The 22,122-nt window shown below is 35.7% G+C and overlaps 2 protein-coding genes across 3 annotated transcripts in view; both read left to right on the top strand.

Moving 5' to 3' along the window:
- Positions 1 to 2,726: 2,726 nt before the first annotated feature.
- Positions 2,727 to 10,485, top strand: LOC148067270 (V-type proton ATPase subunit C 1-A-like). The gene is made up of 13 exons (XM_087806194.1): positions 2,727 to 2,849; positions 3,331 to 3,485; positions 3,907 to 3,974; positions 5,418 to 5,503; positions 5,616 to 5,710; positions 5,807 to 5,898; positions 6,032 to 6,130; positions 7,485 to 7,553; positions 7,641 to 7,733; positions 7,885 to 7,978; positions 8,550 to 8,647; positions 8,870 to 8,996; positions 9,951 to 10,485. The coding sequence occupies exons 2-13, from the start codon at positions 3,354 to 3,356 to the stop codon at positions 10,044 to 10,046; spliced, it is 1,149 nt and encodes a 382-aa protein (XP_087662320.1). The 5' UTR covers positions 2,727 to 2,849; positions 3,331 to 3,353; the 3' UTR covers positions 10,047 to 10,485.
- A 3,882-nt stretch (positions 10,486 to 14,367) lies between these two features.
- spire1b (spire-type actin nucleation factor 1b) overlaps positions 14,368 to 22,122 on the top strand; it is a 28,911-nt gene continuing 21,156 nt past the window's right edge. For both annotated transcript variants that reach the window (XM_087805719.1, XM_087805718.1), the window contains exons 1-2: positions 14,368 to 14,858; positions 18,019 to 18,047. In XM_087805719.1, the coding sequence (XP_087661845.1) occupies positions 14,528 to 14,858; positions 18,019 to 18,047 (360 nt within the window). In that variant the 5' untranslated portion in view covers positions 14,368 to 14,527. The remainder of the gene's footprint in view (positions 14,859 to 18,018; positions 18,048 to 22,122) is intronic.

Raw genomic sequence — 22,122 nt, 5'->3', positions numbered from 1 at the left:
TATGTATTCTATATAAAAAAAAGCTATATGACAACATTTGATGTGATGATCTTTATTCCTTTACCATCTGACATTTGTACAAAGATGAATAATCTTGCTAGGCCCATACTCAGAAGAACTTGGATTTAAAATCGAAGGCTACATGATATTATCTTTTTACCCCAATGGTCCAGCGAGCGGCAAGTTTAAAATCCCTGAGATAAGTTTTTTATGACTTATTCCGTTTCCAGTTCAGTTTTGAAAAGTCACTGTTCTTGTGAGTCAAATCAAGATTAAAATAACATTATTATTAATGGTCTAACTTTTTACATGATGCAACATAGTGGTGTCAGAAAATACAGCGATACATTGCAACAATTTTTTTCACGATACTGTATCGATATTCAACAACACTGTATCGATTTTTTGTTGGCCTTAAATGTTTTATTTTTCAAGATAGGTATTTTATGTTTTACAGTTCAGTTTACAGAGTGTGTTTTTTCTTCTTTCTTCTTTTATTTATTTATTTACAATTAACATGAAATTATTAATATGTGCATTTTCGTGTTAATGTGCAATTAAACTTCCGGCTGCAGTCATTACGTCCTGTGCAGCAAAAAGAACAATGGAATCCCACAAGATCCTGGCGTGACTGAGGACGAGAGGATACGGTCGACTCCAGCAGCATCTGATGTTTGGACATATTTTTGTTTCAGAACAAATTGAAGCAGTTACGAATTTATCGAGAGTCATGTGGTCTGTAAATGCACAATGCATCCTGTAATTGCCCCTATATGGTGATACCTTTACCAGACTCTTGCCAATACATTAGTGCTACAACACGATCTGGAGCTTGTAATCCATGCGTTTGTGTCGTCCCATTTAGACTATTGTTACAGTTTATTTTCGTGTCTAAACAAGAAGAATCTGTCTCGCCTGCAGTTAATACAAAACTCTGCAGCAAGAATTCTGAGCCGCTCTAGAAGGAGAACTCACATTTCCCCGATCCTTAGAGCTCGGGCTCTTAGATCTGTGATCTGCTTCCGGACCTTTTGAGTCATTACAATAACATAACAATTTATTTAAGAAGCACCTACAATCACTGAGAAAAAGTGAATAAAACAAACAATAAAATAAACAGGAAGCAATTATAAAATAAAATAAAGCAACTAAGAACATGAACAATCATGAGGGAAGATGAGTTCTAAAAATCGGCCTTGTCTGACGTGCAGTGGACAAGGCGAGGGCCACAAACAGAGAAGTTCCTGAGAAGACTAGAGTAATCAGTTTGTGTATTTTTTGTGTATCTGTCCTTAAAAAAACCCAGACTGGCAACTAGCCAGCTATGGGCAAACCTTCCCTCTTTTTGAAGTGGAGGGTCGGCTCCACGCAGACCAAGCATTGTGTCCCAAACAATGAGCACCAGACCCACTGAACCATAAACACGTCCCTTTCGAGGCGTTTTCCTCAGATTATGGGCAGGAGACTCCCAGAGTCAGGAAGCCTGCAGTTGATGGTCTTTATTTAGTAACTCTAAGGAGAATGTTGCTGCTGACTTGGCATCCTTGTCTGTCTCCTTTAATATGAGCAGAATGCACTTGGAATGTTGACCTGCTGCTAAAACATGGGTGGAAGGTGATTTGATTTGAACAGTGTGTTAAAATAATAGCAGTTGGGATTGTTTCCATAGTTTACTCCTAATGCAAATGTGTTTCTGTTGATAAGAATTATTTTAAATTGTATATTCATTCAAATATTTTGTCGGTTCTATGTTTTATCTTGTGGCTCAGCTCTTTCTTCATCACGAGAGAAAGATACAGAGTTTATGAATGCTTTGGCGATTCCATCTGGACAGGACATTCCACCCTTTACCAACTGAGAACCATGGTATTGGATTTAGAGGAGCAGATTCTCATCATAATTATATATTTAAAAAAAGCATATTTTACTTGTTATTTCATTCGTTAACGTGAATTGTTTATATAAATAAAAATATAAATCACATCTACTTAGAGGACTCTTGGCTGAGACATTGGCTCCTTCAAAGGTTTATGAATCAGAATCAAACACAGCTTTACTGGCCAGTTATACTGTATGTCAACAATAATCATGGAATTTGTGTTTGGCTGTTTGTGTCATTCTCAGGAATTTGCTTTTTTTGTGCACACAATCACGATTTCACTTTCTGTCCGTCTGAATATTTGTAATCCCCGGAGCATGTTATGTTTTTAACGTTTAATGGGGTACTATGCTAAACTGCAGAAAGGGCATAAATCAAAATAATATATATATACAGTACTTAAGAAAAATAAATTATAGTATTGTACCAAAGCCCATAATTAAAAATGTTATTTATTAAAATAGAATTAATATAGTTGGTGCTAGCTGAATGAGAGATTCTGAACATGGTTGTATCACCAATTGGTAAAAAGGGACTTGAAAAGTGTAGCGTTATTTATTAATTAGAATATGAGAATATAGTGTGTAATTGACAATAGTGACGTTTTTTCTTAATTTTAAAAACATCCTTTCGTTTGTACCACAAAACAAACAACATATGTTGTATTTATAACACTGGCGATAAATGTTTCCTAATCTGAATGTGAATCTAATTTAAACATAAAAGTGGAATTGTTCTGGATTTCCAGACACGTCTATGCTGCAGTACCGCCTGTGAACCAGCTGTGGTCGCCCTTTCCCCTGTGAGTGAGTTCGGGCTTTTTTTCCGCTTCCTCGTTGCAGGTCAGCTGACCGAGGCTTCTGTCAGACCTCAACAACTACATCGAATGACAACAATGACACCTTTTCAACCCTAGAAGCTCTACAGACGGACACAAATTCGCAAACTGCCGCAGAACATTTATACAACGGTGAGTTGAGGTGTAAAAAAAAATAAATCAATCTACCAAACCGTAGTGACGCCTGATAGATAGAAGCTAAAAAAGCTAACGGTTGCTAATCTGCACCAAGTGTCAGCTGACCCCAAGTATTGATGTCGTTTCTAGATTCTTATTTGTGTTGTGATGGGTTTTGAGCGGTTTGTCGTCAGTATAAATATCCTTGCGTTGGGTTGTAAAAGCATCTGTTAAACCAACATACTACTAGACACGATTATCTTAAAAGTAAACGTTGTTAAAAGCTTCTGTTAATCCCACTTTGTAACTAGAATAATGTAGATTAAAAGTTAAAATTAGTGATGATGAAGTGCTCAAATTAAATCACTATTTAATACGTCGATGTATTCTTATTATAAGTGAATTACTGATGCTAAATTATCTAAAAGTTAAAAGCCAAAATCAGTGGATTCATGGCAGCTCTCACTATAAACCTGACTCTGTCAAATTCTCTCAGCCGTCTGCTTCAGCACCGCCACCATGACCGAGTTCTGGTTGATCTCCGCTCCGGGGGAGAAGACCTGCCAGCAAACATGGGACACGATGATGGCGGCGACCACGCACACCAACAGCCTCTCCACCAACCACAAGTTCAGCATCCCGGACCTCAAGGTGAGCCCCAGGAGTGACGTCGATGAACACTCACCTCGGCGTTCCAGTGTCAAGAGTAGGCACACTCCGTGTAAGGAAGACGGTCTCCAAACAGAACATGCATATTGAAGTATGGACGCTGTGAACTTTTCATTCAAAACTCCTGGACTTCTGGTTCTGTCGGTCTCAGAGATGAAGGTGAAGCAACCTCGCTGACCCCCGCTGTCATATGAGGCTGCTCTGTCCTCCTGAACGTGTTAGCGACGCAAGACTGAGTCTGGACAACGGGGCGCCACCCTAAGCACATAGGGCCCCCTGGATATCAGTTTTGGACGTCACTGTTTAAACAGGGCCTCGCTGAACCCCCATTCGAAAAATTATTAAAATCTCAGGATCGACGCGTTAAAGTAGTGCTGATGTTGCTTTTTTTTTTCCTCATCAGGTGGGAACGCTGGACGTCTTGGTTGGCCTTTCTGATGAACTGGCCAAACTGGATTCCTTTGTTGAAAGGTTTGTATGTTGAAAATTGTATGTGCATGTTTTTGTAAAGGAGAGAAAAATGGAGACACATTTCAGGTTGTGATTTAGGCATAAGATTAAACTGGAACTAATGCCGAAACACATTGCTTATGCAGACTCTAGTACTCATAAATGCATATATTATTGTGTTACCTTTTAATGTTTTTAGAGACGACTAGAAAGAATCACGACACAACTATTATTTATTATTTTTTTGCGTCCATCAAACTGATTTTTCAGCATTGGGTGAGAGACGGTGTTTTTATACGATATCTGCAAAACGATAACGATAAACTATACAGTAGCGCGACACGATATATTAGGATAAAATATATGCATTGTATTGTCCAAGTACTTGACTGTAGTGTTACAAAAAATGTAATAAAATATTATAAAAACACAAACTATGATTTCAAAGCAAAAAAATGAAATCCATAAAGTGATGTTGGATATTGATACAGTATCTTGAAAAATATTGTCACTATAGTGATTTTGTTAAGGAGTAAAAAAATGATTATTCTGAGATCAGCTTGGGAAATATTAAGAAATACTCTCCACCATGGTGGTGCTAATCCTTCCTGAAACGTATACGTCAATAATTGTGAGCATCTTTTCTTGTATGGTAGAATTTATTATTATTACTTAAGTATACAAGTCATATGCCCTTCATGCTAGTTTGTTTTCTATTGCTTATTTGTGTGTTATCTTGTTTCATTCTTTTATTCTGTACTACAACAGTTCCTATATTGATTTTTTTTGTGTAAGAGATTTTCCACTCTAAGCGTAGGAAAGCTGTTATTTTCACCCTCCATTCAGGCATCTTTCCCATAACTTTGTAGAAATGAGGAATTTCACATCACCCTAAAGATGGCAAGACTTGCACCTTGCCCAAATAATTTACAGTTGGGTGAAACACCAGCATCTCTTTCTTCAGTCTTATTTTTACCCAGTGACTTATGAGCCACAAGTATGTTCCAAAGCTATTCATAGTCTCTCAGAAATATTGACTTCACACGTTTTGTTTCTGCTTTTGGCTTTCTAAGTCCATTCTGAGACCATTTAAACATTACATATTGCGTATATTCAATTATTTAGTTTATAAATAAAGGTGGTTTAATTAATGCTGAGAACCGACCGTAGTCAGAGACAAGTGTTTTTATTAGAGCAGTTGTTTAACTTGGCTTATACTTACATCCATGTGTAGCCAAACAGTTTTGCCAAAGTCTTTGAACTTGAACTTGCCGGCGTGTTATAGATGGTTCTGTCAGAACATCACCTCCACAGCACTGTGTGAACTTTTTTGATGTGTGTATGTTTGTGTTGTATTTTCGAGGGGAAGGTCCTGTTGGCCGAGCGAATGTTTGATTTACACAGGCTTTGTCCACACAGTTTTCGTTGGCTCAGCAGGTTTTGATGTCTCCTGGTTGTTCACAGTGTGGTGAAGAAAGTGGCCCAGTACATGGCCGACGTGCTGGAGGACAGTCGGGACAAGGTCCAGGAGAATTTGCTGGCTAACGGAGGTACACTCGTGGTTCAAAGCATTTTTTACCTCATCCAAAGACAATTTGCCTTCTTCAACAAGCATGGCTTTTCTTTTTTGACGTCTCATGCGTCACTCCCTTTCTCTACCAGTTGATCTTGTCACGTACATCACAAGGTTCCAGTGGGACATGGCCAAGTACCCCATCAAGCAGTCGCTGAAAAACATCTCTGAGATTGTCTCAAAGGTAGACCTTTGAATGCTCACGTATTGATCCACGAACCTAAATACACTTAATGGTTTAAGTTTCCTGCTTCATATTTAAACTTTTTTTGTCTTCTAGCAAGTATCCCAGATTGACAATGATTTGAAAAGCAGAGCGTCTGCTTACAACAACCTAAAGGGAAATCTTCAAAACTTGGAAAGAAAGAATGCGTACGTTCTTTTTCTTCTGATATTATGTCAATCATTCATAATCTGCTGCCTGTTCCCTGTTTGTGTGTTAGTGTGTATGTGAAAACACCTGCATGACAGCCTGAATTCTTACTGTCGTTCTTTTTGCCACCAGGGGCAGCCTTCTGACGAGGAGTTTAGCTGACATCGTGAAAAAGGTTGATTTCGTGCTGGACTCCGAGTATCTCATTACTATGCTGGTTGTTGTCCCGAAGTGAGTATTAATTGTTCAACTTCAGTTCAGGTTGATAACGTTTTGATTTATTCCAAAGAGTCTTTCTCTTCTTGCTCATTTTTATTTATTATTTTAACTACTGGTAACCAGAACACATTTAAGAAAATACAGACTGATTTGTTATACATACCAAAGCTATATATAGATAGAAGTTATAGAATTTCCTTTTGTCTTTAAGACATTTAACTTGAATTGAAAAATAATGTTTAATTGGGTAATGATTAAAATATCAAACTTCTTACTGTGAAACTGCAGTAATAACAATATTTGCCTTGTGGGTTTGAACATTTTTGTGTCCATTCTATATAAAATATAATAAAACATTATGTATTTATTTTAACAATTATTTATTATTTATAACCCTTTTTTAAAAAATCAAATAAATACTTTTTCTGTGGTGTTTCTTTCGATTTGTAGCCTTGCGTGCTGATCAATTTTGTTGTGTTGCAATATTGACAAATGCAACTGCGGGAAACTGAGCAGCATAAAAATAAATTTAGCTTACGGGATTTGAATTGTGCTTTTGTTCCTACTTTACCATCCGGTCCAACCATTTGATGGATAAAGTTTTAAAACTATTCCTGTGATGGGCATTATTAGTTGTCGTTTCGTAGCCAAACTTGTGTCAATGAACTTTTGTGTTTTTCAAACGGCAAACGGCTGACACCTGCTGGTCAGTGAGAGTATTATCTCATTTTAATCTTGGCATAAATGGGATGTGCAAATTCAGCACGTATTAAAAACATGATGTGAAAGTACTTTTACTTCTTCTTTCCTTTTCTCATGATTTAATTAGGACACTAATATAATATAATACAATTTAAATGTGCACAAATTGTCACTATATTTGAATTTAATCATTTTGCCTAATTTGGGTAGTTACACTAAACGGTAAAAAAAAAGATTTATAAATGAATGCGACTGAGAAACTAATTTACAGTGTATATTGTAGAATTAAAAGACATGACCGAAGAGTGGTAAACATGTATTAGAATTGCTTCTCTTTTATTTCTGCTTTTCCTTGATTTTCTGGAACTCCTGCGTTGTTCTCTGTGTTATCTTGACCTTTTAAGTATATATTTTATTGAGCATTATTTTGATTGTTTAAGCGCTTTGTGACCCTGGTCTGGAAAAGCGGTCTATAAATATAAATACTGACTTACTTACTTACTTCTATTTAGCAAATTAATTGAAGTTCTACTTTCATTTTTTGAGGCTCTTGAAAAACAATTCAATTTCAATATGATTCTTAATAAAGACAGATTTGAAACTTAACTGCACCAAACCCTCTCCTGTCTTAATAGTCAATTCAACACATTGTTGCTGCTTACAGGACATCTTACGCCGACTGGCAGAAAGTGTATGAAACTCTGGCAGAGATGGTGGTTCCTCGGTCCTCAAAGTAAGTCGTGCACGGTCAATACAGGTCGATTTATCATTTCAATTATCGATATTTGTGGTGAAACGTGACCTTTTATTTCCCCCGTAGTCTGCTCTTCGAAGACCACGACAGCGGATTGTTCAGCGTCACGTTGTTCAGAAAGGCTGTGGATGACTTCAAACACAAAGCTAGAGAAAACAAGTAAGATGGAGTCGAGCTAATGGAGGTAGCCCTTGCTAAATAAACAAGGTTGCACGACTGCTTATTGAAACAAGATTTGATGCTGTGAATTATATACATTTAAATCAGTTATTAACATTTAGTGTCTAACTTGAAAATTCCTTCTTTGCAGATTTACAGTGAGAGACTTTCAGTACAACGAAGAGGAGTTGAAGGCTGACAAGGAAGAAATGACACGACTTTCTACTGATAAGAAGAAACAGTTTGTACGTTTGTCTTGCTTTTTCAATTTCGCCTGTTTTCAAAAAGGTTCATACGACTGCACTTCAACCAAGTTTAAAAGAGGCATAGGCAAATAAAAAATTAATCAAATAACATGAAATAAATAGAATGAATAATTAACTAATAATTGTGTTGCTTATGATGACTTAAGAAGGTGTTTTCCTTGACCCTTGTACAATCCATGACTATCTTGAAGACACTTTAGGTTGTCACTGATACACACGTGGAAACTGTTTTATACATTTCCATCTCAATTATTTGTCTGTTTCCTCAAATAAATATAACCACCAAAGAAACATGGAAAGAAAAGTCTAGTTTGGAAGTTTAGGTTCTGTGAAAATACCTAAAAGAATCGAGGAAATTCCTTGGAGGTACAGACATTAATAAGAAATACAGTTCTTAGCTTGTATTATGAGGGTTTTTATTATATTTATACAGTTAATAAATGCAATCTTTTCTTAAGAATTAAATCTGGGTACCTAAAAAATAACTTGCAGAATCAATAGGGGAAAAAAATGAACTTCTTAATATTGAGGAACATTTTTTTTTTTGCAGGGTCCGCTGGTTCGTTGGCTGAAAGTGAACTTCAGTGAAGCTTTTATTGCATGGATCCACATCAAGGCACTGAGAGTGTTTGTGGAGTCTGTGCTAAGGTATGATTATACAAAAACAATCCTGGATACATCTTTTTTTATAAAAAAAGTTGTTTTGGGTTTTTTTGGCTTGATATTTTTCAATGAAGATTGTAACAATCAAAGGTGCTTTTAATTTTGCTAATGTTAAAAGAGAGTAGTGTTATGGTTGACCCGATGAAGGGATACATATGTTTGACAGAACCAGCGCTAATATGGTGCATGTGACGCATGTTCCTCCAGATACGGGTTGCCTGTCAATTTCCAGGCAATGCTCCTGCAGCCAACCAAGAAGACCATGAAGAGGCTGCGGGAGGTTCTCAACGACCTCTACAAGCATCTTGACAGCGGTGCTGCAGCAATCATTGATGTAAGTACAGTTGTGTGAATACTATATATATATTTATTTATACTGTATTTAAATGCAACTTATCCAAACCTGTGTACATTTTTCTTTGTGTTATCTAAATGGCTGACTCCTAGTGGCCATTACAAGACTGTCTCATATTATTTTCTTGTTTATTTCATCCTTTTAATTGAACTCAAAAGTCTCTTCCTCAGTAAAGTGTATCTAAGTTGGAAAATATATTTTACATCCTTACAGCAGAAGTTAATTCCCCTGTTATGTTGGTTTGCTCTCTGTCTACTGTGTCATCTGGTATGTAAAGCGTGGGGGCGCTATTGCATTCATTTGATCACCAGTTTATCAAAACATGGAGGTATATCTGTTTTCTCAATAATGAATGGTTACATTTATTTGTAAATGTTGAAACTCTGAATTTTCGATTTAAACTTTTTTTCAAGATAAGTTTGAAAATATTAAATTTTCTAATTTTTATTCAAAATTATTCAATTATTTAAAAAACAAACAAACAACTAAATAAGCCTTTTAATATACACATACAGTAATTAAATTAAATGTTTCCAAAGATTAATTACATTCTGATTCTAAACAATGTTTCAATAAATAATTAAACGTTTCAACAATTAAAATGTTAAAATTAAACCATTCAATATTCTGATGCCACTGAAATAATTCCAATTATTTTTGTTGTAGTGAGTTGGAAATCAACATTTAAATAGTTTTATTAATACTCCAGAGTGGACTTGTGTCTCTGGATCTTGACATAATAGAAAAAAGGGAGAACGAGGAAAAAGAGGATGAATCTTTCTGCTGTACAGTTGCATAATATGTACAAAATCACATCACTAAGAGGATCTAACACACATGCTGGACACACAAGTTTAAGAAGTTATACATAGTAACCATGTGGAAATATACTCGGTTCACATCTGTACCTCACACAAGGTTTTTGTCTTTTAGTCGACGATGGACATCCCGGGCCTAAACCTGAGCCAGCAAGAATATTACCCCTATGTCTACTACAAGATCGATTGCAACCTGCTGGAATTCAAATAATCATTTCACTCATTCATCCCCACCTTTTACCATCATCTCCCCCCTCGCTCGCTTCTTTTTAAGTCACTGCTTCTTTATCAACGCATGCTTAATGTGGTCTCATTCACGAGCTCTTACTGAACCATGGAACAAGTCAAAGGGCCATTTTAAATGTACGTTTGTTAAAAATAAATCTACATATATATATTTTAAAAAATGGAAAAAAATCAAGTGTTAAAATCTTCTCATTCCACACATTTACAGTTTCTGTCTGATGTGAAGTCACGTGTTCATATGATGAAGGGACTTCCTTGTGTCAGTGGAAACGACATGAAGAACTGTCCGGTTTTGTGCAACAAATGTGAGCGTGTGTTGTGTTGTGTTTACTGTGTGACGGCTTCTCTATTTGAATATTGTGTTAAATCAGTGGTAATTGAATAAACATCGTGTCTGCAGATTCTTTTTGGCTTTTGTTTAATATTGACATGGATTTTAACTTCATACTGTGAGAAACTTGTATATTAAGAATAAAATCAAACTGATGAGTATGATGCAATTATAATTTAGACACAAACATTTGATCAATCTGGGAATTGTATCAGTGAGGATTTCTTTGGATGACGTGATCACTAACAAGTGCTCTCTTCTGCTGTGAGGACGTTTAAGGACAACTTTTCCCAGTGCAACTAAAGTAGGCCAAATTAATTTATCTCAATTTAACTCAATTTCCTTTTTCTTTTAAAAAAAAACAAAAAACGTTGGTACTTTCTTTTCAAAAATATTTACAAGTGAGTACATCTCAGAGACCCTAATACATGTGTAAATGCATGCAGGTCAAATTAAACCTATGATGCGTGTACAACTTCCGTAATTTATAAGCATCTCTATGTTCACGTCTTCCTTCTCCAGTCAAATTTTGACTGGAAAATAAAGGTTATTTGTAAATCGCCTTTCTATTTTCGATTTCTCTCCTCTGGTCCGGAACCGTGTTCAAGAACCATCAGCAGATTCTGATCCACAGACCTCAGAGCCCGAGCTGAGGTGTAAGGCTGGATCAGATCACTGATGTAAGGAGGAGCCTGACCATGAATAGATCTGAAAGTAAGAACCATTTTAATATGGATCTTGAAAGAAACTGGCAGCCAATGCATAGTTTTAAGGATCGGAGAAATGTGAGTTCTTCTACTAGAGCAGGTCAGAATTCTCTCTGCAGAGTTTTGATTTTCAATCTTAATCACACATGTGGCCAAAATATTTTAGGTATCAAAGCCAAACACGATTCATATTTTCCCTTCTTCAAAACAGATTGCCCTAAAATGCTTTCCTTCATCATCAATTTTGCTCTTTTTGGATCATCTCTGTATAATTGTGGATAACGATAATCTATGTTGCTTTTACTTCATAGGTCACTACAGTCTGGAATCATGTACTCGATTTGATTCTGATTCATGAGATTCTGAATTGATTACGATTCAGTATCTTCTCTTGAACAGTGAATATGGTTTGTGTGTATAACAATGTAGATTATTTATACTTTTCATTTTCAGCAACAGTTTTACATCATGTGTTTCCTCAGCAGGTAACCGACAGCCCGTAGAGTGCAGAGCAAACATTTGTAGAACCATGGTCACAACTGTAACTGGGGCATGCTTGGAGTAATAGTTCAACCAAAATTCAGATGTCACTCGCTTTCTACTCGTCATTTTTAACTAGGGGTTGGGATTTATTTCAGAATAATGTGTGTATTTTTTGAAAGTTAGAGGCAGAAATGTCTGTTCATGTGACGCTCACGCCTGGGGCTCAATTTTCTTTGTCCAAAAAGAAACAAAGAAAAATATCCAAGTCGTATTTTCAACTGCCGAGGACGGGCGTCATTTTACCATCTATTATCCTGAGTGTCCGCTGAAAATCATCTGGTAAATTCGTTGGTTTTCTCAAGTTTCACTTGTTTTGTCCCAGAAGGCTTGTAGTCGAAACTAACTTTAGTCGGTGTGATACCTGTGTTTGGAATACAGGCTCGTAAGCTTAACTTGATGTGAGCTTGTGTAAATAATAGATATGATGTTATAATAATCGATTTTGTTTTTTTTTAATAATAAAATTGATTTTAATCTTTAATCTTTACTCAACCCTAAAGTCAGTAGTTTTCAAATTGGGGGTGTTACGCTGATATATACATTGGTTCTTTGTTATTTTTTAATCCTTGGTTTTGTTTTAAAATATTGGCAATAAAAGGTACTGATTCTTAGTATAGTACATTATAGGGGTGCGTATCGGCACGATACAGGGTCAACAATGTATTGCAATACTACAGTAAGAAGGATATATTTGTAGTATTGTCGAGTACTTGACTCTGGTGTTGCAGAATTTACAGACCACATGACTCTTGACAAAATCGTAACTGTTTTCATTTGTTTTGAAACCAAAATATGTCCAAAGATCAGCTATAAAGGCTGCTGGAGTCAACTGTATCCTCCTGTCCTCAGTTGTATATGTGATTTATTTGTTCCTTTAGCTGCAGAGGACACTATCACTGCTGCCATCTACTGGCCGGAAGTTTAATTGCAACAAAAAATGAACAATGCTGAAAATATTTTCTTGTTAATTGTAAATAAAAAACTTTAAACCATAAAATACAGGTATATGGTTAAAAATGTAATATGATTTGAAAGCCACACGTGCGTCAACCTGGCTGTCTGCGCCTGTTACAGAGTAGCTCGTAGCTAGTAAGCAGGAAATGGAAAGTTATCTGACAGTAACAATACTAAAGGAGCAACAGATTCTGAAGCTTAAAAGCTAAGATCTCATGACCATTTACATTTTTTAAATCATGAGGCATTGGAAATGTGAATTAGACTAAGGAAATTTGCTTGCATTGACTAAGCATTTGCTTTGTTCTTATGCTTTGATCTTGATTCCACGATTCTGAGACAAGAAACAGAAGCAGTGACGATCGACCGGGCTTCTTCGGCCGACACGGCAATTTTGCAGTTCAGAAGAGCCCAGATTTCCACGTTGCACGACCATTTACACTCTTGGTACACATTCCAGATAAGCCTGTTTTTCCTAAATATCTATTGCTGTCCGTTGGACTTTGAATATCATTTTCGAACACTGAATTTTTAAAGCATCAAAATCTGAGCCTGAATTTGAACCAGGGATCGACTGCTTGGTTGCCATCATGTAAATACTGAATTTATTCACACTGTATTTGACTTTTGATTTTTTTTTTACACTTAATACTAGTTATTTACATATTAAATTTGACATTGAATTTATTCATGAATTTTAAAATTACACAGTACCCACAGCAAAAAAAAAGTGCTTGAAATTTGATGGATTTTCACCCGAGCATCTGGTCTGACAAAGAGGAATTGATCAGGCTTTTCCTTGATTTTCTGGAACTCCTGTTGTGTTATCAGTTTTATCTTGATCTTTAAAATATACTTTATTGAATATTGTTTTGATTGTTTAAGCGCTTTGTGACCCTGGTCTGGAAAAGCACTAGACAAATAAAAATTACTTACTTACTTACTTACATTCAAGCATCCAACTAACTTAATTTCAGAGTCAGAAACTTTTACTGCCATTGTTGTTAACATAACGTTGGATTTTTTTTCGGTGTCAGTACAGAATAAAGTAATGAAATAAGACAAGCATAAACTTGGATTATAAGTGAGTAGAAAAGTAAAAAGCATGAGAATAAAAATGTAATCCAACAACAAGAATCTTCATTTTATCCAAACTTCTGTTGGGCCACATCTAATCTGATCCAGCCGTACACCCCAGCTCGGGCTCTGAGGTCTGTGGATCAGAATCTACTGATGGTTCCACGCACACGGTTCAGGACCAGAGGAGAGAAATCCTTCCAGGCTGTTGCTCCTAAGCTTTGGAACGATCTTCCTCTGTGTTTAATGATCTACTGACTCCTTCAAGAAACATCTTAAGACGTTTCTATTTGTTCAGGCTTTTCCTTGATTTTCCGGAACTCCTGTTGTGTTATCAGTTTTATCTTGATCTTTAAAATATATACTTTATTGAATATTGTTTTGATTGTTTAAGCGCTTTGTGACCCTGGTCTGGAAAAGCGCTATACAAATAAAAATGACTTACTTACTTACTTACTATAGTTAATTTAATATGAGGTGAGGTCGGTCCAGCCGTGATATTATACTTTTCATATACTATTTCCAAATGTGTTTTTCTCTCGGAATCCTAGTGGGTGTGTGTGAGTGGGAGGGAGAGAGAGATCATGTGATGGAGCTGGAGCTTGTGATGTGACACACACACACACACACACACACACACACACACAATAACTGCAGACGCTCACACAGTGAGAAGCTCCATCACATCAGCTCCTCCCGCACGGACACATCCATCCAATTGATCCGGATCAGAAGGCATCGATGTCTGCGGGTTAGATCCGCTCCTCGGGGCCTGGCCTTGGACCAGCTCTAACCATCCGTCAGGGGCCTCTCTCTCTGGGACAGAATGAAAGGATGTCTGAGCAGAAGCAGAAGCAGAAGCAGCGACGCGGGCGCCAGCAGCAGCATCATCCCGGCACCATGAGCGAGGACTCGGAGGATGTGACTCTGGAGCAGATCCTGGGTCTGTACAACCAGCCCGTCAACGAGGAGCAGGCTTGGGCGGTTTGTTACCAGATCTGCCGGAGCCTCGCCAGGCGGCACCCGGGTAGGAGGAGCTCATCCTCCGGCGGCGGTGTCGAGGATGCGACGGCGTCGTCGTCCGTCGCGGCCACCAGCAGGATAACCGGACCGGGCGACGTTTGGATCCGGAAAGACGGTTCCGTTCGGGTAGAACCACAAGAAGGTAACGATATTTAGATGCTATGCTAACTTGCTAACTTGAAGCGTATCCTGGAACAAATCACGGTTCTGGAACATTCTGCGTCTAAAACACGTGCCCCCATTTTTAAATATGATTTTTTATCATTATTTTCAACAGCATTCAATTTTGACACTATGTTGTTTAATTTAGTGTTTTTATACCTGGTAAACAAAGGGGTCTTTCACCTCATAATGTGATGCTGCTCAAGGTGTCTGAAACAGGTGTTGTGAGCATCCTTCCATCTTGCTTGGATTTCACATTAAAGATGAATAAAAACAGTCAAAACGGTGGTGAAAATGTAGGAATATTGTGTGAGTATTACACGGATAGAACTGCTATGAAGAAGTAGAATGTCCGTTAAAGTAGGTGAAATACACCAATACTGACTTATTGAATATTTTCTCCTAGTTGCACTTTTAAACTCCTCTTATCTGTAAACAAACCTCACGTTATGTACCTGGACTGTTGTAAGGGTTTATCAAGACAATAGAAAGAAGAAACATATATATATATATATATATATATATATATATATATATATATATATAAATAATTTAATTTAATTTAACAAAACTACTTATGGTATTTTTAATATATGTGAAATAACATATACATTTTTTTAAAATTAATTCTTTAGTTAACTTTCAAATAACTTGATAAGCAAATTCATAAAACGGAAAAAATAAATAAAGTCAAATAAATAAATAAATAAAATATGTTATAATGTTGTTATAACATGAAATTAATAATACAAATAATGCAAAATATATTTTTGGTAAGCTATGAGAAGGTCCATCTCAAGGGCCACATAAATACAGTCAAAGGGCCACGATTTGCACAAGTCTGTCTTTGATAGTGTAAGAAAAAAAGTCTGTCAGCAGTCAAACAGTTTAATGTGATTTGACCATAGGTTGAGGTTAACACGCAATAGAAAGGCCCTTTAAATCCTGAATCCAACGGTTGTTCTTTGCTTTTATAAATATTTCTTAACTTCAAACATCTATTTAAGATCACAGTATCCAAAATATGAAGCTTAAAACAATGGAAATATAAAGTTAAAGACAATCATATGATTATAAAGTCAACCTTTTGTGCTGTCAAAACTACTTCAGCCGAGGATTTTGTGCATTCCATACATGCATTTGGTGGTGGACTCTTACCCCTCTCTTCAGTTATTGATGTAAGAACCACTCCTCCCTTTCATGGAACGACAGAAAGAAAAGCAGAAAAATTAAGCCAGAAAGTTTCAAAATGGCGTATTGACAACTAAAATTCCATGAAACAAAATCCCTATAAAAAAGGGCCTTTTATAAGATTTGTTTCTCAGCTTCAGATTAACATTATTGTACAGTTTAAAAACCTCTGAGCTTAATCAGCTGATACAGTAACTGTTAAAATAACCAGCCAGTACCGGAACTGGCTGATACATAAAAAAACAGCAACAATTGAGAAAATATGACTACTTTTATATAAACAATAGTCCAAGTCATCTTTAGACATGACTCACCATACTTCATTTTATAATGTCTTTCAAAGGAGTATTTTACTGGACCACTGCTGCGCTCTCAACCTAGACGGCACTTCTGCACACGGAGCAACTGCTTCCTGACTTAATGCCTATCCATCTATCTCCAGCTGTAATGGACCCCCTTAGGGAAGAGCTGTTAATTTTGCTCACACTTTCACGACCTGGGTTTTTTGCTGAATCAGATGTACTATAATTGAATCCACTAAGGACTGGTTAAGTCATATGAGAAACAGACTAGATGATGGAGGTTGTTTTCCTTAGAAGCTTTGAATGAATGGGCTATTTTTAGAAGCTGGAAGATACCACTGTAAAGGGGAGTTTGGACTCTCATAAATACACAGGAGAATCGGAATGCTTTAAAATACTTGAATGTTTACTATTACACTCGAGCTTTGTTAACGTTGCAGCTGCCATAAATATGTATTGTATCTGACATTATGACATAACTGCAGAATTCAAAGATTCAAGTTTTTTTTTCTCTTTTACTATTTATACATATTGGGGTATGTATTGGCCAGAATATGGCGAAACGATACATATCTCTATACAGAGGCAAGGATACAATATATTGTGATATATTGTGATACTTGTAGGAACAAGGATATATTTGTAGTATTGTCGAGTACTTGACTCTAGTGTTGCATAATTTACAGACCACATGACTCTTGACGAAGTCTTAACAGCTTTAATTTGTTTTGAAACCAAAATATTTCCCAACATCAGCTTTAGAAGCTGCTTAAGTCCACTGTATCCTCTCGTCCTCAGTCGTCCGATGATTTCATTGATCCGTTAGCTACACAAACCGGAATGACTACTGCCATATAGCAGTCTGTAATAAACAAAGGCAGTGAAGATTTGCATGTTTGTTCTAAATATTACATATTTTAATTATTATTATTATGACCCTATTATTATTATTATTATTATTTTAGACACACTTTATTGATATAACAATGATAAAAAGAAAGCATGATTCGATAGCTTTATATTTTCTTATACCTCTACTTATTATTAACGTTTTTGGCAGAAACTCTGATCAATGAAGTCATTAATCATCATAAATAAGCAGAAATAGTTTGGTGTGTCATTCTCATGGGTCAATATGAGATAATGTCACACATGTAGGGATGTTTTATTTAGGTAAAGAGAGACTTTTTAGTGCATTAAGTTGCTGACAGGTTTGTGATACTGAAAAAGAATCATCGATGTATATCGATATGAAATAAATGGCTAATAAACATTTCATCATTTAAATGTTTCTTTATTTCATTTCATATTATTTCATATCTCATTTTATTTTAGTCTTATCTAGGCGCCTATGTATATGTAGTAAAACTAAGAGTTTAATTGTCATTTGAAATATTATTTTTTATCTTTATTTAATGTCTTATAGGAGTAGAAATATTGTATGGTTGCAGAAGAAAACAGTAATTGTTTGGGTACTTACGAAAGTATGCAAAAAAACAATTGTGTAAAGCACAGATTAGGATACACATTGAACACAAACAGTATTTGGGTAAAACATTGTGACATCTGTTCAGTTAAAATTGACACTAGGAATACAACCTGTTGTAATTTTAATTTATTTAAGTAACCTTTTCTGTTTTTCTTCAGGCAAATACAGCCCTTGTACCAGAACAGAGGTAAGTGACATCAATGTATTTCTGAATATGTGTGAGTTTATTTGATTAATGCATGTCTATGTTATTATTCATAAATATTCATTTTTAATTTTTTTTTTGCGTAACCCTCATCATCGAGTATAACCTGAATGCAATATTACACATCTTGTTATAAGAAGTGGAATAATTACTATCACATATGAATTTCTAATACAATTAATTTAACTTTGTTTGTAATATAAATCTTAACATTCTTAAAAACATCTCATGAGATGAAAGAAAAAAAGTGGTGAATTTAAAATGTTCTTAATGGTAAAGTTGCACAACTGGAAATTAATCTAAATTTAGATAATTTAAACATTGCAGAACGAAATGCTTAAACAAAATAAAGCATGTCAACTCTATTTAAATATTTTAGGAGGTCTAACTTTTCTTCTAAGTCCTTCATTTGTGTGACTTTTGCTTTTTACTTTGGCTTAAAAAGTGCTAGTTATTTCCCTGTTTATCAAAAAATTGACCAAGTTGTAATAGATTTAACCACAAAAAAGACAGGTTTTATTAATATTTATTTTGAAAAAGATGACTTTTTTTCCTGGGGTTTGGGGTGGATGACTGTTCTATAGTGCTGTGCTACCATCTGTACGCACACATATACACTTGACAGTAGTTGAGCGCGTGAAACTGAAAAGACAAATCCCTGCTAAGCTGCTTTCCACTTGAAATGAGTTCTCACAGTCACTGAGTGCCTGGCGAGGCCACAGCGGTGCTCGCTACATTGTAGTTCTGCAGCAGAGGAATCTGCTGGATACAGATGTGTAGTCGGCTCACATCATGATCTGTGCACAGCTTCAAACAAGCTCATACAAATGATGCATCCGAGTGAATCATGTGGTGTTGTTGTCGCACACGGTCATTAAGGTAAATGTTTATAGGCTTAACACTCCAACTAAGCACCAATGAATGAACAAAGGGGTGGATTGTCTACCAATCTCACTGCCTACACATTTGGAATGTGTAATCTGAAGGAATAAGAACTAATTGTTCCTGACACCTGGGGCCAAGCAGACTTGCAAGAAGTGGACTTTGATTCATTTCATTCCCCCCACCCCCGCTGTGTATTCGTGTAGCAGTATTTCCTGTTTGATATAAACAGTCGAGAGTGATGGAAGTAGCGGAACATGTGCAGGTGCATGATGGTGGACATCTCCTGAAACACGATGGTGTTGTTGTGGTTCAACAATAGTTTTCTCGTCAGCTATGAGTGTAAAAGTCATGGGTTCTTATGTACGAGCCAAAACAGCCGTGATCAGTCATATGATGGTCTGAGGTTTGAGCAGCGCAGTCAGGCATGAGATTTCAGAAGAAGGAATCTGCTCAGGATTAGTTTCGCCCGAGAGGAAATGACTCAAGTTGTACCTCTGTACTAGTGTCATGATTTTTGGAGATCTTTCAAATACACAATGACGTATTTTATGCGGTTTACCAGTTTACTTTCCAGCGTTTATTCCAAGAAATTCCAGCATCTGACGTCTGGCTCCATGATCCTACAGTGCAAAATTGTAGGGTTGTAGCAGTACACTAGTCTCACGATAGGATTCGATACGATACACTTATCTCACAGTAGGATTTGATATGTAGTATTCAGCTCATGATATACTAGTATCATGATAAGATTTGATACAAAATATGTAGCTCACAATACCATTCCATACGATAAACTAATCTCACGAGACTATCTGATACAAAATATTCAGCTCACGATACCGTTCAATACGATGCACTTATTTGATGATACTATTTGATACAAAATATTCAGCTCACAATACCATTCGACACGATACCTCAATCTCACAATACTATTTGATACAAAATATTAAGCTCACGATACCATTTTATAAGATACCTCAATCTCACGATACTATTTAATACAAAACATTCAGCTCACTATACTGTTCGATACGATACACTAACCTCACGATACTATTTAATACAAAACATTCAGCTCACTATACCATTCGATATGATACACTAATCTCACAATACTATTTAATACAAAACATTCAGCTCACTATACTGTTCGATACGATACACTAACCTCACGATACTATTAAATACAAAACATTCAGCTCACTATACTGTTCGATACGATACACTAACCTCACGATACTATTTAATACAAAACATTCAGCTCACTATACTGTTCGATACGATACACTAACCTCACGATACTATTTAATACAAAACATTCAGCTCACTATACCATTCGATATGATACATTAATCTCACGATACTATTTAATACAAAACATTCAGCTCACTATACTGTTTGATACGATACACTAATCTCACGATACTATTTAATACAAAACATTCAGCTCACTATACCATTCGATATGATACACTAATCTCACGATACTATTTAATACAAAACATTCAGCTCACTATACTGTTTGATATGATACACTAATCTCACGATACTATTTAATACAAAACATTCAGCTCACTATACTGTTTGATATGATACACTAATCTCACGATACTATTTAATACAAAACATTCAGCTCACTATACCATTCGATATGATACACTAATCTCACGATACTATTTAATACAAAACATTCAGCTCACTATACCATTCGATATGATACACTAATCTCACGATACTATTTAATACAAAACATTCAGCTCACTATACCATTCGATATGATACACTAATCTCACGATACTATTTAATACAAAACATTCAGCTCACTATACCATTCGATACGATACACTAACCTCACGATACTATTTAATACAAAACATTCAGCTCACTATACCATTCGATATGATACACTAATCTCACAATACTATTTAATACAAAACATTCAGCTCACTATACTGTTCGATACGATACACTAACCTCACGATACTATTAAATACAAAACATTCAGCTCACTATACTGTTCGATACGATACACTAACCTCACGATACTATTTAATACAAAACATTCAGCTCACTATACTGTTCGATACGATACACTAACCTCACGATACTATTTAATACAAAACATTCAGCTCACTATACCATTCGATATGATACATTAATCTCACGATACTATTTAATACAAAACATTCAGCTCACTATACTGTTTGATACGATACACTAATCTCACGATACTATTTAATACAAAACATTCAGCTCACTATACCATTCGATATGATACACTAATCTCACGATACTATTTAATACAAAACATTCAGCTCACTATACTGTTTGATATGATACACTAATCTCACGATACTATTTAATACAAAACATTCAGCTCACTATACTGTTTGATATGATACACTAATCTCACGATACTATTTAATACAAAACATTCAGCTCACTATACCATTCGATATGATACACTAATCTCACGATACTATTTAATACAAAACATTCAGCTCACTATACCATTCGATATGATACACTAATCTCACGATACTATTTAATACAAAACATTCAGCTCACTATACCATTCGATATGATACACTAATCTCACGATACTATTTAATACAAAACATTCAGCTCACTATACCATTCGATACGATACACTAACCTCACGATACTATTTAATACAAAACATTCAGCTCACTATACCATTCGATATGATACACTAATCTCACAATACTATTTAATACAAAACATTCAGCTCACTATACTGTTCGATACGATACACTAACCTCACGATACTATTAAATACAAAACATTCAGCTCACTATACTGTTCGATACGATACACTAACCTCACGATACTATTTAATACAAAACATTCAGCTCACTATACTGTTCGATACGATACACTAACCTCACGATACTATTTAATACAAAACATTCAGCTCACTATGCCATTCGATATGATACATTAATCTCACGATACTATTTAATACAAAACATTCAGCTCACTATACCATTCGATACGATACACTAACCTCACGATACTATTTAATACAAAACATTCAGCTCACTATACCATTCGATATGATACACTAATCTCACAATACTATTTAATACAAAACATTCAGCTCACTATACTGTTCGATACGATACACTAACCTCACGATACTATTAAA

Source organism: Callionymus lyra, chromosome 13, assembly GCF_982586985.1.
Source record: "Callionymus lyra chromosome 13, fCalLyr1.hap1.1, whole genome shotgun sequence".
NCBI classification, from domain to species: Eukaryota; Metazoa; Chordata; class Actinopteri; order Syngnathiformes; family Callionymidae; genus Callionymus; species Callionymus lyra.
The sequence above is the reverse complement of the archived record's forward strand: the minus strand, read 5'-3'. Positions and strand labels throughout refer to the sequence as shown.